Source organism: Diadema setosum, chromosome 18 (assembly GCF_964275005.1).
Source record: "Diadema setosum chromosome 18, eeDiaSeto1, whole genome shotgun sequence".
NCBI lineage: Eukaryota > Metazoa > Echinodermata > Echinoidea > Diadematoida > Diadematidae > Diadema > Diadema setosum.
The window spans coordinates 1,160,534-1,173,506 of NC_092702.1; the positions used below are offsets into that span (position 1 = coordinate 1,160,534).

The window sequence follows — 12,973 nt, forward strand, 5'->3', positions numbered from 1 at the left end:
GATTATGCTAATTTCATTTGCAGAAATGTGCACCAAAAATAACTTAGGCCAGCAGACATCCAATAGAGAGCAATCTAGGCCATGGTTGCTGGGGTTAATTACTCCCACCCCTCCCCCCCCCCCCCCGAAAAACAACAACAACAACAAAAACATCAACAGCAAACATAACAAACAAACCAATGACGAGTGACTGGTATTACTCAAATGCATTATATTTTCAGCTGATCTCCATGTTGTGTGTACAGTTAATTCTTTTTCCAATTCTTACAATCACTCGCCCCATATTGTGGAACAGAAATCGGAGGAAGCTTCTAGGCAGTGTTTTTTTCTTATTATCCCAAATTTAAATTTGTACATTTCCTGCTCTCTCCATAAATTTTCCTCATGTGGAAGGAATTTGCAGTTTTAGTGAAAATGTGAATTCTGACACGGTGACGCTCTGTTGGGCAAATCAAGGTGTGTAATATGAAAATGGAAACATTTACATTTCTATTGGGTATGCATGTCCTTATTGGACATGTATGAGTATTATTGTGGAAGCATTGATTATGACATGTGTGATTTTAGCTAGTGGGAAATGAATTTATGATGATCAGACATTGAAATGTCTTTGTTTCAATGTAACAGTAATGTAAGAATTGTGTCATGAGGTGTATAACGATATAGACGCTGACATGGAGATCAATTTTTAATCCATGGAATACCGGTCTGTATTACTGGCGCTAACGAAAGATTGGATTATGAAATAGTGATTTGAAGTGCATACGTGACAACATGTGAGAACAAATTCGAAATGGAAGTTGTTAAGGAGAGTTCAAATAAAACATTTGTAATGAAATATGAATGTACAATTGTGGTAAATGTGTATCTGGTATTGACTCATTCGTTTTGTCGCGTGGTATATGAAGAATCTTGTATCCTCTTCCGGAGTGATATACATGTATCTCCGTATTTGCAGTAAGTCATCAGCACTTGTTAACTTTGGTTTCCATATCAAGTAATTAGTGCAGTGTAATCTGCCTTGTGAACAAATAAGATAAGATCAACCAAGACATTTTGTCTTGCTACAGACATTCCATTTTATTTATTTTGGATCTCGTATCATAAGAGCGCAGTTCATATACTAGCAGCTAGTGTGAAGAGATTCGCAAAGGTATTTGTCTTGATAGGAGAATTAACAAAACAGATGACAGAGAGGAGGAGAAAGTAGATAGATAGATAGATAGATACATAGATAGATAGATAGATAGATAGATAGAAAGTAGATAGATAGAAAGTAGACAGATAGATGGAATGATAGGTCTATGGTTAGGAAGATTGAGAGACGGCAAGAGGGAGAACAGAAGTATCGAGAGACAATGAAAGCACAAGCCACTCAAACAGAAGAATTATAAGGAGAGAAGTAGGTATGATATGGAGAGATCTGTGAAAGATCAATGAGAGACAGAATGAGAGAAGAGAAGAATAGGAGACAAAGACTGAAAGCACAAGCCACTCAAAACAGAAGAATTAACAAAGCAGATGAGAGAGGGGAGGAAATAAATACGAGAGAAGAAGAACGAGAGAAAGAATGAAAGCACAAGCCAAGAAGAATTAAAACAGATGACAGAGAGGAGGAAGAAGATGAATAGGTATATGGATAGATAGATTGAGAGAAAGTGGAAGGGAGAAGGAAAGAGCGCGAGAGAAATTATGAAAAGACAATCCATTCAAACAAGAGAATTAACAAAAATAGATGAGAGAGAGGAGGAAATATATAGGTATATTAATGGATCGACGATCGACAGATCGACGAGAGAGAGAGAGAGAGAAACAGAGAAGCAAAGATGGGAGGAGAATCGATGAAAGCACAAGTCGCTCAAACCACCCCAACCCCTTCTCTTCCTACGATTATAATTTCGATTGTCTGTATTGTTCTTTAACATGTTTGATTTTACAGAATAGTTTAGTTTTTTATCGTTTTAATTATTGTTTTCTTTGTGTAAATCTACATGCATCATTCTTGTCACTGAAGAAAGTAAGATTTATGTTTATATATTATTTCATCATGTAAAAAGCGAAATAAATAATTGAACTGAACTGAACTGATAGTTCTGATAAATACCGCAAACAAATGCGAGGTTTTCTGGTAGGGTCAACTGAGCTCAGAAACTTTGAAAACCTCTGAGATATATCGTGGCGGAAATTGAAATTTTAAAGGAATCTGAGTTTAACGCTGCAGAATTATTTCATGGGATATGCATGTTTCTGATATTAACAAATTCTCTCTGATCTATATTATGCTTGAATTTCTTAACTGTTTGGTTGTTGTTGTTGTTGTTCATTTTCCATCTGTGAAGATGGCTGGATAGCCCATATTCAGCTACACTAAGCTGGTCTTCCATGGGGTCCAGTTGGATGTGGGGTGGCCGGGGACCACTTCACCGGGTTAGACACCCTGCTCTTTGCGATAAATGAATGAAGCGGGATCTTTTACGTGCATGAGCTGTGACTCTCTCATACACGGGACCTCCATTTTATGTCCTATCCGAGGGACAGAGTGTTTTGCCTCTTGCTAGAGGGGACGGTATGTTTACACACAACATTGCTCAGTCCAGACTCGGGTTCGAACCCGGGCCGCGTGATCGTGAGGCAGACGCACTACCGACTGAGCCAACTCACCGTAATATGGTAATATATAATTCGGATTAAAATACTAGTAAATTAAATGTTGTGTAGGCGGTATTATACAAAGGATGATTGGTGATTGTTGAGGTATGGTCTAATCACAAGGGCATCAAGAAAAAAAAAAATCCGTGGTTTTTAATTTGATATAATTTGTAAATATTAAAGGGTTCTTTATCAATCATCTTTTCACTGACATCTTAATTCACACCGCACACGTTCAAAATACGTAGATCGCACAGTCACAACGGCTGGGGGAACAAAACAGAAACTATACAGTTATCTCCTTTCCCATGATAAAGACAAACTTGACAGTGACGTTATTACTTCAAACAGAGAAGGTAGGCCTGAGTGGATACCAGTTATTAGCATTATGACTTGTTGTATTTCACGTCAAGTATCAATGAATGAGTCACTATCATCCGGTAACTGTCTCGTAAAGAAACCGAAACTCCTGAAAGATCCTCTTATTCTATATATATCACTAAGTCCGAGTCTTTCTCAACTTCAATAATGACATAATGAATACGTTTTGCTATTACTTGCTCGTTTTTTTCTCTCTCTTTTGTGCTTTTATCCTGATCATGAAGGAAATATTTTCTCTCGTCCACTCCTTGCAGAATTCCGAACTTCATTTTTTTTTGTTCTTTCTGTTTTTGTTTTCATACTTTATCCAGTTACTTCGGACTACCCTTACCCCCCCCCCCTTATCTTTATATCTATAATATTTCTTCTTTGTGACTGTTACGTAGGCCCTACTGGCAAACTGCTAGTCGTTTTATTTTGTTTTTTCTTTTTAAGAAGCGCAGTAAATGCATTACCCCCAACATCAACAAGGTAAGAGTATTTATTATTACCACGTGTATATTAAAAGCGTTTACCTGCCATTTCACACCACTTGCCTACTCGTATACATTGTACTGCTATCTGTAGACTCACTATATATTATGATGTCATTATCTCTAATTTCACGCACGGACGCGCGACATCAATTCGTGGAACGTAAATAGTTACACGTTCTATCAGGATGTATTTTCTGCAAATCGAACAATTGAAAGAAAGTAAACAACGCATACATCAGAAGCAATATACAAGTATGCATCATCTACCACTCTGTTTTTAAGATTGTCAGTCTACTGCTAAATATCATCTACAAATTAATGAAACAAAGATGCATCTTACAGAGATTTCAGATTTCAGAGATTATTTACATGTGTTTCAGCATGTTGTTAGCAATTCTAGAACATATCCCTTTGTTATCAAGCGACAGAATGCATTCTGTTATAAATTCTTAGCTATGTAGCGCCACCTATAGGCAGGCAACTGCTCTCTAGAGATGGGCGTGACTGCGGGGGAGAGAGGGGAAAAAATCCGTACATTGAGGTCACTTCCGTGATGGTTATTCATGCTGATGAGTCGATCGCGCTCCGCAGTGTCGTCTGCAGAGAAATGTTAATCACTGAACGATCAGGCGGGGGATGAGGCGGACGAGAGTATAGAGACTGAAGCACAACACTCGATGCCGGGCGAACGTTTCACAAGCGAGACATCACTTCTACATTACTGCACGACCACATAATGAGTTACGAGCGACTGTAACATGGCGGCTTCACTATCACAACTCTCCGTGCTCAGTCAAATTAGCGAGGAATTCCTCTTGTGCCAAGTCTGTTTTGAACGTTTTAGCAAACCCAAAGTGTTGCCATGTCTCCATAGTTTCTGCGAGGCGTGTTTGTTGCGATACGCACCAGATGGCAGCCACACCATTCGATGTCCTCTGTGTCGTCAGGAGTCGGAACTCCCTGAAAATGGCGTATCGGGTCTGGCTGATAATTTCTTCATTCTGAATCTGTCTGATGTATTCACCCCGCGCAAGGATGAGGGGCCGAGAAGGAAGGCTGTGTGTACCATATGTGTCGGCCAGCTACCCGCCGAGGCACACTACAGATGTCTGGAATGTGTTGATTTTCTCTGTGATGAATGTGCTCCTTCACATGACCACCGAATTGCCCGTTTCACGAGGAAACATCACATCATTACAGTTCCGCCATCGGAGAACAAAAAATTGCTCAAGCGTGAAATTCACTGCGAGAAGCATGAGGGAGAAGCCGTCCGATTTTACTGCGAAACTTGCGCCGTTCCCATATGTCGCGAGTGTATACTCATCGAACACAAAGACCACTCACATACCTTTCTCCAAGATGAGGTGACCCGCCATAAAAACACCATCGACACGCTGATGAAAAATGTCCGTGATAGGATCGCCACTTTCGAGGAGGCCCTGCGGGGTGTGGATGAGGTGGAAGCTCAGCTGGAAGCTAACCGCGGCCAGGCCGAGTACGTCATTGAGAGGACTCTCCAGGACATCATGGCACTGCTCCGCAAACAGCAGCAGGAGCTCGGACATAGGTTAGGCCGTATCTGTCAAGGTCGCAAACAACAGCTCAACGCACACCGTAGGAGTTTGCAATCTGGATTAGATAACTTACTGAGTGGTTTTGACTTTACGGAGAAAGCCCTCGGTCATGGATCCGAGCTAGACATCCTGTCCATCAAAGACCAGGTAATTGAGCGGCTACAGGGACTTGCCGTTGTCTCCCCACAACAAGATTTTACCATGGAACAACTTAGCAACCTGTACTTTGAGGCTAAGGAGAGTTCTGTTGACCATTCCCTCCCACAACTCGGTGAGATCAAATGTGGCGATAAGACCTTCAGCGAGTTGTCGCAAGCCACCGATACCAGGTCAATATGCTCCATTGATTCCACCGAACTTGACGACAGCTCGCTATCAGAATGTGCTCCAAAGTCACCCAAACGGACAGCCAAAGAATCGGTGCTAAAAAAGCCCCAAATCCTCTTCCACCTGAAGGACGAGACGGACGACGCCGGGGAGTTCGACTGGCCAAGTGGAGTGGCGTGTACCGCCGACGGAGAATACACTGCCATCGTCGATCGCGACAATGACCGCATCCAGGTGTACAATCGCAAGGGACGTTTCGAATGTAAGTTTGGCTCGAGAGGTCGTCAACCGTGTCAATTTGAACTTCCGCTGGACGTCGCCATCTCAGACGATGACGACCCTTGCGTGTATGTCACAGATGAATACAATCATCGGGTCCAGAAACTAACTCTCTATGGGCAGTACATCCTGCACTTCGGAGACAACGGCCTCTTTAAGCAGCCCTACGGAATAGCCCTTGCCACGGACGGCCGTGTGGTTGTCACCGACATCGGCAAGCATCGAATCACCATCCACGACCCCGACGGAAACCTTATGCATACGTTCGGTTCTCGAGGCGACGCCGACAACCAGTTCAACGAACCGCGATACGTCACCATCAGTAACAATCGGATCATCGTCTCGGATCATTGCAACCATTGCATCAAGATCTTCGACTTTCAGGGTAACCATATCTGCACCTTTGGCTCCTGTGGCTCCAGCAACGGCCAATTCATCGGTCCGACCGGGGTCTGCACCGATCAGGAGGGGAATATACTCGTGGCGGACTGTGCTGATAGGCTTCAACTCTTCTCTCCCGACGGACTCTTCATCCGTCATCTCCTGAATGAATCGGATGGTTTGAGTGGTCCTCTCGGGATGGCACTGGCCTCTAGTGGGGAGCTTGTCGTCACCAATCTCGGCACCCACTGTGTTAACATGTTCAGATATTCAAGCTGGGTTTGATAATCATGCAGCCAATGAAACTTGTGTCTGTATACTGTCATTACCTGATACCTTGGTTTAGTCATTATTCATTGAAATTACTAGGAAAACAAAATGAGTTAAATGATGTTTGAAGTTTTCTGAGGCGAAATCATTGTTTTATTCCGAATAATTTATCAGAAATTGCGAATAACAATCTAATGTAATGCACTATCAATACTGCCGTGTGAGTGACGATAGATCTTTGAGTGAAAAAATTTAAAAGCAAACCGCTTTTGAATCTATTTGTTTTTCTTTACGAAAGCTGGTGGTGTTTACCTGTGTGAATGAATCTTCATTTCAAAACATGACAGCAAACGTCTGCTTGTAAAAAATACACTTTGAATCACCATTACGCACACATGTATTTACAAGCAGTTCGCCAGGCATAGAATTACTGGACACCTTAGAGGAGCGGGTGTAACGTTGAGGCTTATATAATGAAGTCTCTCTATCTGTGACAAGGCAACAATTCCCTTGTTACCATGGCACCTGCCATCAGAAGAGAAAAAAAATTGTGCAATACACATCTTACGATCATTGCCATTTTCTCTGCATAGGAGATGGAATGATAGTCAGAAACAGAGAATTACTGACTACTACTATTACAGCATATATAGCTTTGAGGAAATGTTTGCACGAACTAGTGACACTGCTTTTGCAAGCAAGAGTAAGCATAATTATTTCTGCTACGTCAAACAAAGCATACAAATGAGCGCATTTTAACAGAGCTCATTATAGGTGCTAATATCATTGTTAAGTGCAGTATAAACTTGTTATAAAATCTGCCTCTAACTGCAGCCATAGACTTATTTTTGCACGTACATAGAAATATTGATTTTAGCTTTTATCACAGCCTTCCTTATATATATAATGCAGCATATCTATTCATAAAGCTTTAAATGTATTCGTGTACTTCGTCACTGCAGTAAACTGAGTCTCTATCTGCTGCAGATGGCACTGTTATGTTCTTTTCGCTTGTTGTTGTTATTTTGTGGCATGTTTATGATCATTATTCTCAAGCTTTGAAATTTATTCTGCGAATGTCCTCTCAGAATAATTTCACTGGGGGATCACGGTTGATAGATCACACTAGATTCAATTCATATACAAGAAAGTTTCTTGACGGCGTAAGGGGCCAATGAAGGTTATGCAGTTTCACGTTGTATACTGTTTAATTTCCATAACTGCTCAGGATATAATAAGAAGGCATACTTTGAAAATGTCAAGACCCCCTTCCCCCATGCCCACACACAGGCAGGGGCACCTGCTGCGTACTGCCGTGATTTCATTACGTGATATACAGCCCAGATGTAATAGGCCGGCGTGAAGAATATCTCATGAATTATTCATACCGCAGCGACCTTAATCTATATACACTGTATCTACAATGCACTTTCATACTTAAGCCTTGTTATGATGATAAAAAAGAACTAAGAAAAGAATAGAATGTGACGTGAGTGTTCTATATTCTATCACAATATCTGTGTGCGCTGCCAGGATCGACAAGCTAAAATAATAATCTGGAAATAGAGTGGCATCGTACGTTGTCTATTTAAGAAACCACTTGAACCATTGACGATCTAGGAGCAAAACCTGATCATATAATGATATGCTCCTGTGCTGCACTTAGAAATTGATGTCTTATAATAATAAGTTAGAATATCTATCCAGAGGCTCGTTCACCAATGAATAGTCACACCTATGAGTGGTGACGCATCATACCTACTGTAATGTATTTTCAATATCGCTGTGATGTGGTGAAAACCTCACTGTTTGCAAATCTGCGAGCAGTAAGATGCGAATTCTATCAAGTTGGAGGTCGACGGTATGAAAAAGTTAGGGAAAAAAGCTCCACATCATTTCGTTTTCTTTGTGTGCGCTGAGGACGAATTCATTCCCACGTTTGCCCCGAGTAGTATGACTCATTCTTTATAGTGAGGCACACAAACGCTGGAAATCTCCCAGACCGTGTAGTCCGCAGGTATTGGAGTATTTTCCCTCCATTCACAGACTCCGCTTTGTCATCCAGATACATTTCAATTCACGGCCTTTTTTTCCAAAAAGTATACTCACACGACTGAGTGTAAATATACACAGTCAGTGAGTAACGTGATTTTTGCTCGAGCAAATGGTCTGTGAGCTCATCCTCAGCAAATATTAACAATTTGTGCAAGTACCATTGTCATTCCCTACCCCCCCCCCCCAAAAAAAAGAAGTCAAATAGGAAGTTCGTAAGATAACAGCTATTACATGAAAACCATTCAGCTTTAAGATGTCATTTTAGGGTGGAAAAAAAGAATTAGTAAATGTTGACCTTGACTCTAGGTGATGATAATATTGAAACGTTCTGGCAAGAGCACGTGGCATTGGATGGCGAATTATTCATTATCTGTCGCCTAAAAACGGATTCGTTTTTGCCAGCGGCTGTCAAACTTTGGCAACTTATAGTGTGTTTAACTAAGAACAAGTTAGTCACTCTTTACTAAATTGGTACCCTAAAGGTCCCAGGTGAACACCTATTTGTTGAAAATCTGTGATTAAGCACAAAAGGAAAAGAAAATGTCGAAATCACGGGCGTGGGCGTATGCAGTGTAAAAGCAATGCCTAACCCTTTGTGTCATTCGGGTGCCGATTGACACAGAAAACCACCATAGCGATGTACGCATAGTCCAAAGTCCCTGGCACAAAAAGGGTTAACAAGCGAAATGAACAAATGCCTGAGAGGAAATACTTCCATCGTATTGTCAAACTTGCTCACTCATCAGTTGGAGAAAATAAATGCACAATCAAAGGTAAAAGAAATCCACAGTACCCGCGGCTACGCCATTGATGGGGACAATTTACGGAAACATGATATTATTTACTTACAATAAATACATGAATAGCGTGAAAGGTATCCATAAAACTTAGTAATATCGTCATTCAATGTAGAAAGCATCGATGGATTGTTAACGGCTCTTTTAATGAAGGTTTGCTCTGGTGCCTTCTTTCTTTATTCATCTTTTTCTGTCGCCTCTCATCTCAGTTCTCTCCTTTCTCTTCCCTTCTGTCATTCTAGAAGTATGATAAGTATTAAAGGAACTGATAGATTTTGTCTCTTAAGAGGGATTAGCCAATCACGAGTTTAACTATTCTTAGGAAATCTTACTTGGCTCGAAGGCCCCGGATATGTTAACAGTAGAGATTTGCCAGGAATTCTCAAAATAATCCCTGCTTATAGGTTCTTTCCTCAATGGTAGCTCTAACCACCATCATGTCTGAAGGACATTAAAGAAACCAAAATCAGCAGTTTAGACTAACTGATTGCATACTTCGGGACGAACGCCATGAATGCAAAGAATAATCAATATGTATATTGTGATCAAATATTACTCCAAAATTAGTCATTTGAAATGTGGTTTGAAATAAATTACGACGTCGTAAATGAAAGGATCTGCAGAAATTATGTTTACCTCGTACTTGATCAGCACAGAATCAACCCTGCAGCATTAACATCTATTATGCTGATTGCTACGATGCTATCAATGCAGTGCATTTCCGTAATCAGAAAATATAAACAAACCAATTGCTGACACACTTATGATACACGTATCAGTATCAATTGTGTGCCTAAGATGTTAGTCTATCAACGTTGTGTCCTTGTGAGGTCACAGTGATGACGAAACAATAGGGACAACGGTCAATGGTCGACATGAGTTTGGCGAATGGAATGTTGACTCACATCTTTTCAATGATTATTCTTGATAACGCCACTCCTCTTTTTTTTTTTCTCTCTCTCTCTCTCTCTCTCTCTAAATCCATTCATTGATAGGAACTGCTGCTGGAGAAATGTTCAAACGACCTTTCTAGAAACTATTGTAATATATGTGATTTGGTTCTGCCTTGGGATGATTAAATTTTATCTTCTTGGTGCATTTCTTTCAAATCGAAATGTTTCATATAGCACAGTTGTTTTTTATGCTGGAAACGTAGTCTTCGACAGTTTTGCAAGCTAGCTTGCGTGGTGAAAGTAAGAGGGGTGTGGCAGGGTTATTTGTACCCCATAGACAGTGACTAACAACTGCAAATTGTTGCAGTTTAGGTTACACTGTGGGGAGGGGTACTTGGTACGATAATAATTATTGAAGTAAATACGATCTTGTCAAGCGCTGACGGTACTCCTAAACCATCTGATCTTTTTTTTTTTTTTTTTTTAGGGGAAAAATGTTTTCTTCCCTTTCAATCTTGATATTTTTCTGTCACTTCCGTTTGATCTGTCATGTGATGGATAATGTTTTGGAATTGAATATCAAACAACCCGTTCGATATCGATTTATGCATCCACAGGGCCTCATATTAAAAAAAAAAAAATAATGTTGTATGTTGTATGACTTTAATGCGACGTTGCATCATTTCAATAAAGAAGCATTCATGACATAGTTATTGAATCATTACCATTTTTCTCCAACAACAATATCAGTCTTATGGTTTATGAATAATAGAATGGTATACCTTGAGTCGCCAGAGCCTGTTTTAATAACACAGGATGTTTAGCCTCATATCATCTGGATAAACGCATCATTACACTTCTGAGATGATTATCATACAAGAAGAACCCGCTGTCTGCTTTCGCCGCTTATCATTGAATTTTAGATTAGGATGTGAAGGTCTCAGTAATGAATATTTCTCCCTCATACACCCTGGCTTTCCAAGAAGTGTATGTGATGATCACGTTGTGTATCATATTTGTTACCAGGCCTAGCCCACCATACATTCACGTCAGCCATCAGCAATCACCCCATTTAGTCAGCGGTGTGTGGCGTGTAATGAGCTTGAAGAAAAGTGTTATTATTTCATGTCTTCAAAAAAATCCACGAACTTTTAGTTATACACCTGTCAAGAAGGGATTGTTACAAAAGTTTTATTTTCTTAATAATAAGATAAAACAATGAAGCCAGAATTGACGTAACAGTGATTACAATTACTAGTGGCTTGCTTCTAGTTACATCTTAACGCCATGGAAATACTTACTATTCTTTGTATACTCGAGAATATATATGAACAGACCGTTGATTCTTTTTTATCTCTTTCACTTCACATAGCTCATACAGCTAAAACATTGTAACCGAGAAGAGAGAGAAAAAATTGGATACATCATATGGATTTAGACTCTCACAACAAATAGGCCAAGTTAATAATCTATTTAAATTAAATCTCGCGATCCAAGGCAGAAAGTGCTATGTTGCCTGATGGTACAATACCCCAGATAAAAATAATAACATCTGTCAGATTCATCACAAATTCCTAATCGTTGACACCACCCAATATATGCTACATCAAATAGTGTTAAATATTGATTGATCGGGATGACAATTGTGTTCATCTGATATGTGTCATGTACATGTTAATGCTTCCCAATTGTTACGAAGTGAGAAGCATGTACAGTGGCAATGTCTTAGAATCCTGTTTTAATACCCACATGAAAACAACATCAGTAGAACTCCAGTAGCTAGATATCAGTGCAAGGGTGCGTTGCGTACAAGCTGCCGTGTGTCATGATAAAGAGAGAATATCAACGCTATTTGATTTCCTGCCTCCCCACTGCGTTCGTTATGGGATCATTAGAGCTCTCATTCCAGTCATTATTGGCTGTTGGTAGCGATACAGTGCGACTCCCTCGTCTCCCCCAGCAATGTTTCCATTACTATATCACATCGAACGACGCCATTTCGATTCGACGACCGCGTAATAAAATTGTAGTACACTGTACATGTCTACATGTCGCCCCTGCGACGAATACAACGAATCGAAACCGAATCGCGTCGCACAGCACGGGAAACCCATTGATGGAGAATGGGGCCGCATCTCATATCCTGAAATTACAGGAGAACGCGATGACGTCGCCTGCGAGCGTCACGTGATCCTTATTAAAATGCAGTGTCATGTCCACTGGTAAAAGCCCGTTGGATCATAGTGTACATACACCGTTGACGCTTTCCGAGTCTGTTGTGTGTATAAGCGTTCCTCTTAAAATGTGGTCCCTCGCTTGTGAATATCTTTAAGCATACCATTAAAGCCTGTAATTAACATTGCGTTAAACTTCGATGCACCATGACAGTGCTTTCAAACGCCTAGTTAATTCTGAAACCGAATATTTTAATAGTTTCTTGAACCTTCATAGCAAATGTTTCAGATTACAAAGAAAACTAGAAGAGATAACGATACCATTTTTTACTAGCTTTATCTGAGAGACAGTTGAAGAGGTGTATATCGTTTAGAATAAATTCCACGAAAATTAGTACGTTTGATGTTGGATGATAATCATTATGTTCCTTGTTAGAATTCTTCGAGGTGGGACTATACTCATTTTGAAACAGAGGTTACCATGCTCAATTTCTGAGATGATTGTTTCGTCACGATGTTACTTGTGTCGTATTCTCAACGTAGCCACAATATTCCTGCTAGCCATCAAACAAAGAGCATAAAAATATCAGATCTATCAATGCCTTCACATTGTCACTATATAAATCTCATGGAAAATTATGCTGACGGTAATTGATCGTGTACTTTATAACGTGCAGTCGACGAAATTTTTGTGTAATGTACATAAATATAAAAATA

The 12,973-nt window shown here is 40.2% G+C and overlaps 1 protein-coding gene across 1 annotated transcript; it reads left to right on the forward strand.

Moving 5' to 3' along the window:
* Positions 1-4,264: 4,264 nt before the first annotated feature.
* LOC140241849 (uncharacterized) lies at positions 4,265-6,352 on the forward strand. The gene has a single exon (XM_072321603.1). The coding sequence runs from the start codon at positions 4,265-4,267 to the stop codon at positions 6,350-6,352; it is 2,088 nt and encodes a 695-aa protein (XP_072177704.1).
* Positions 6,353-12,973: the final 6,621 nt, after the last annotated feature.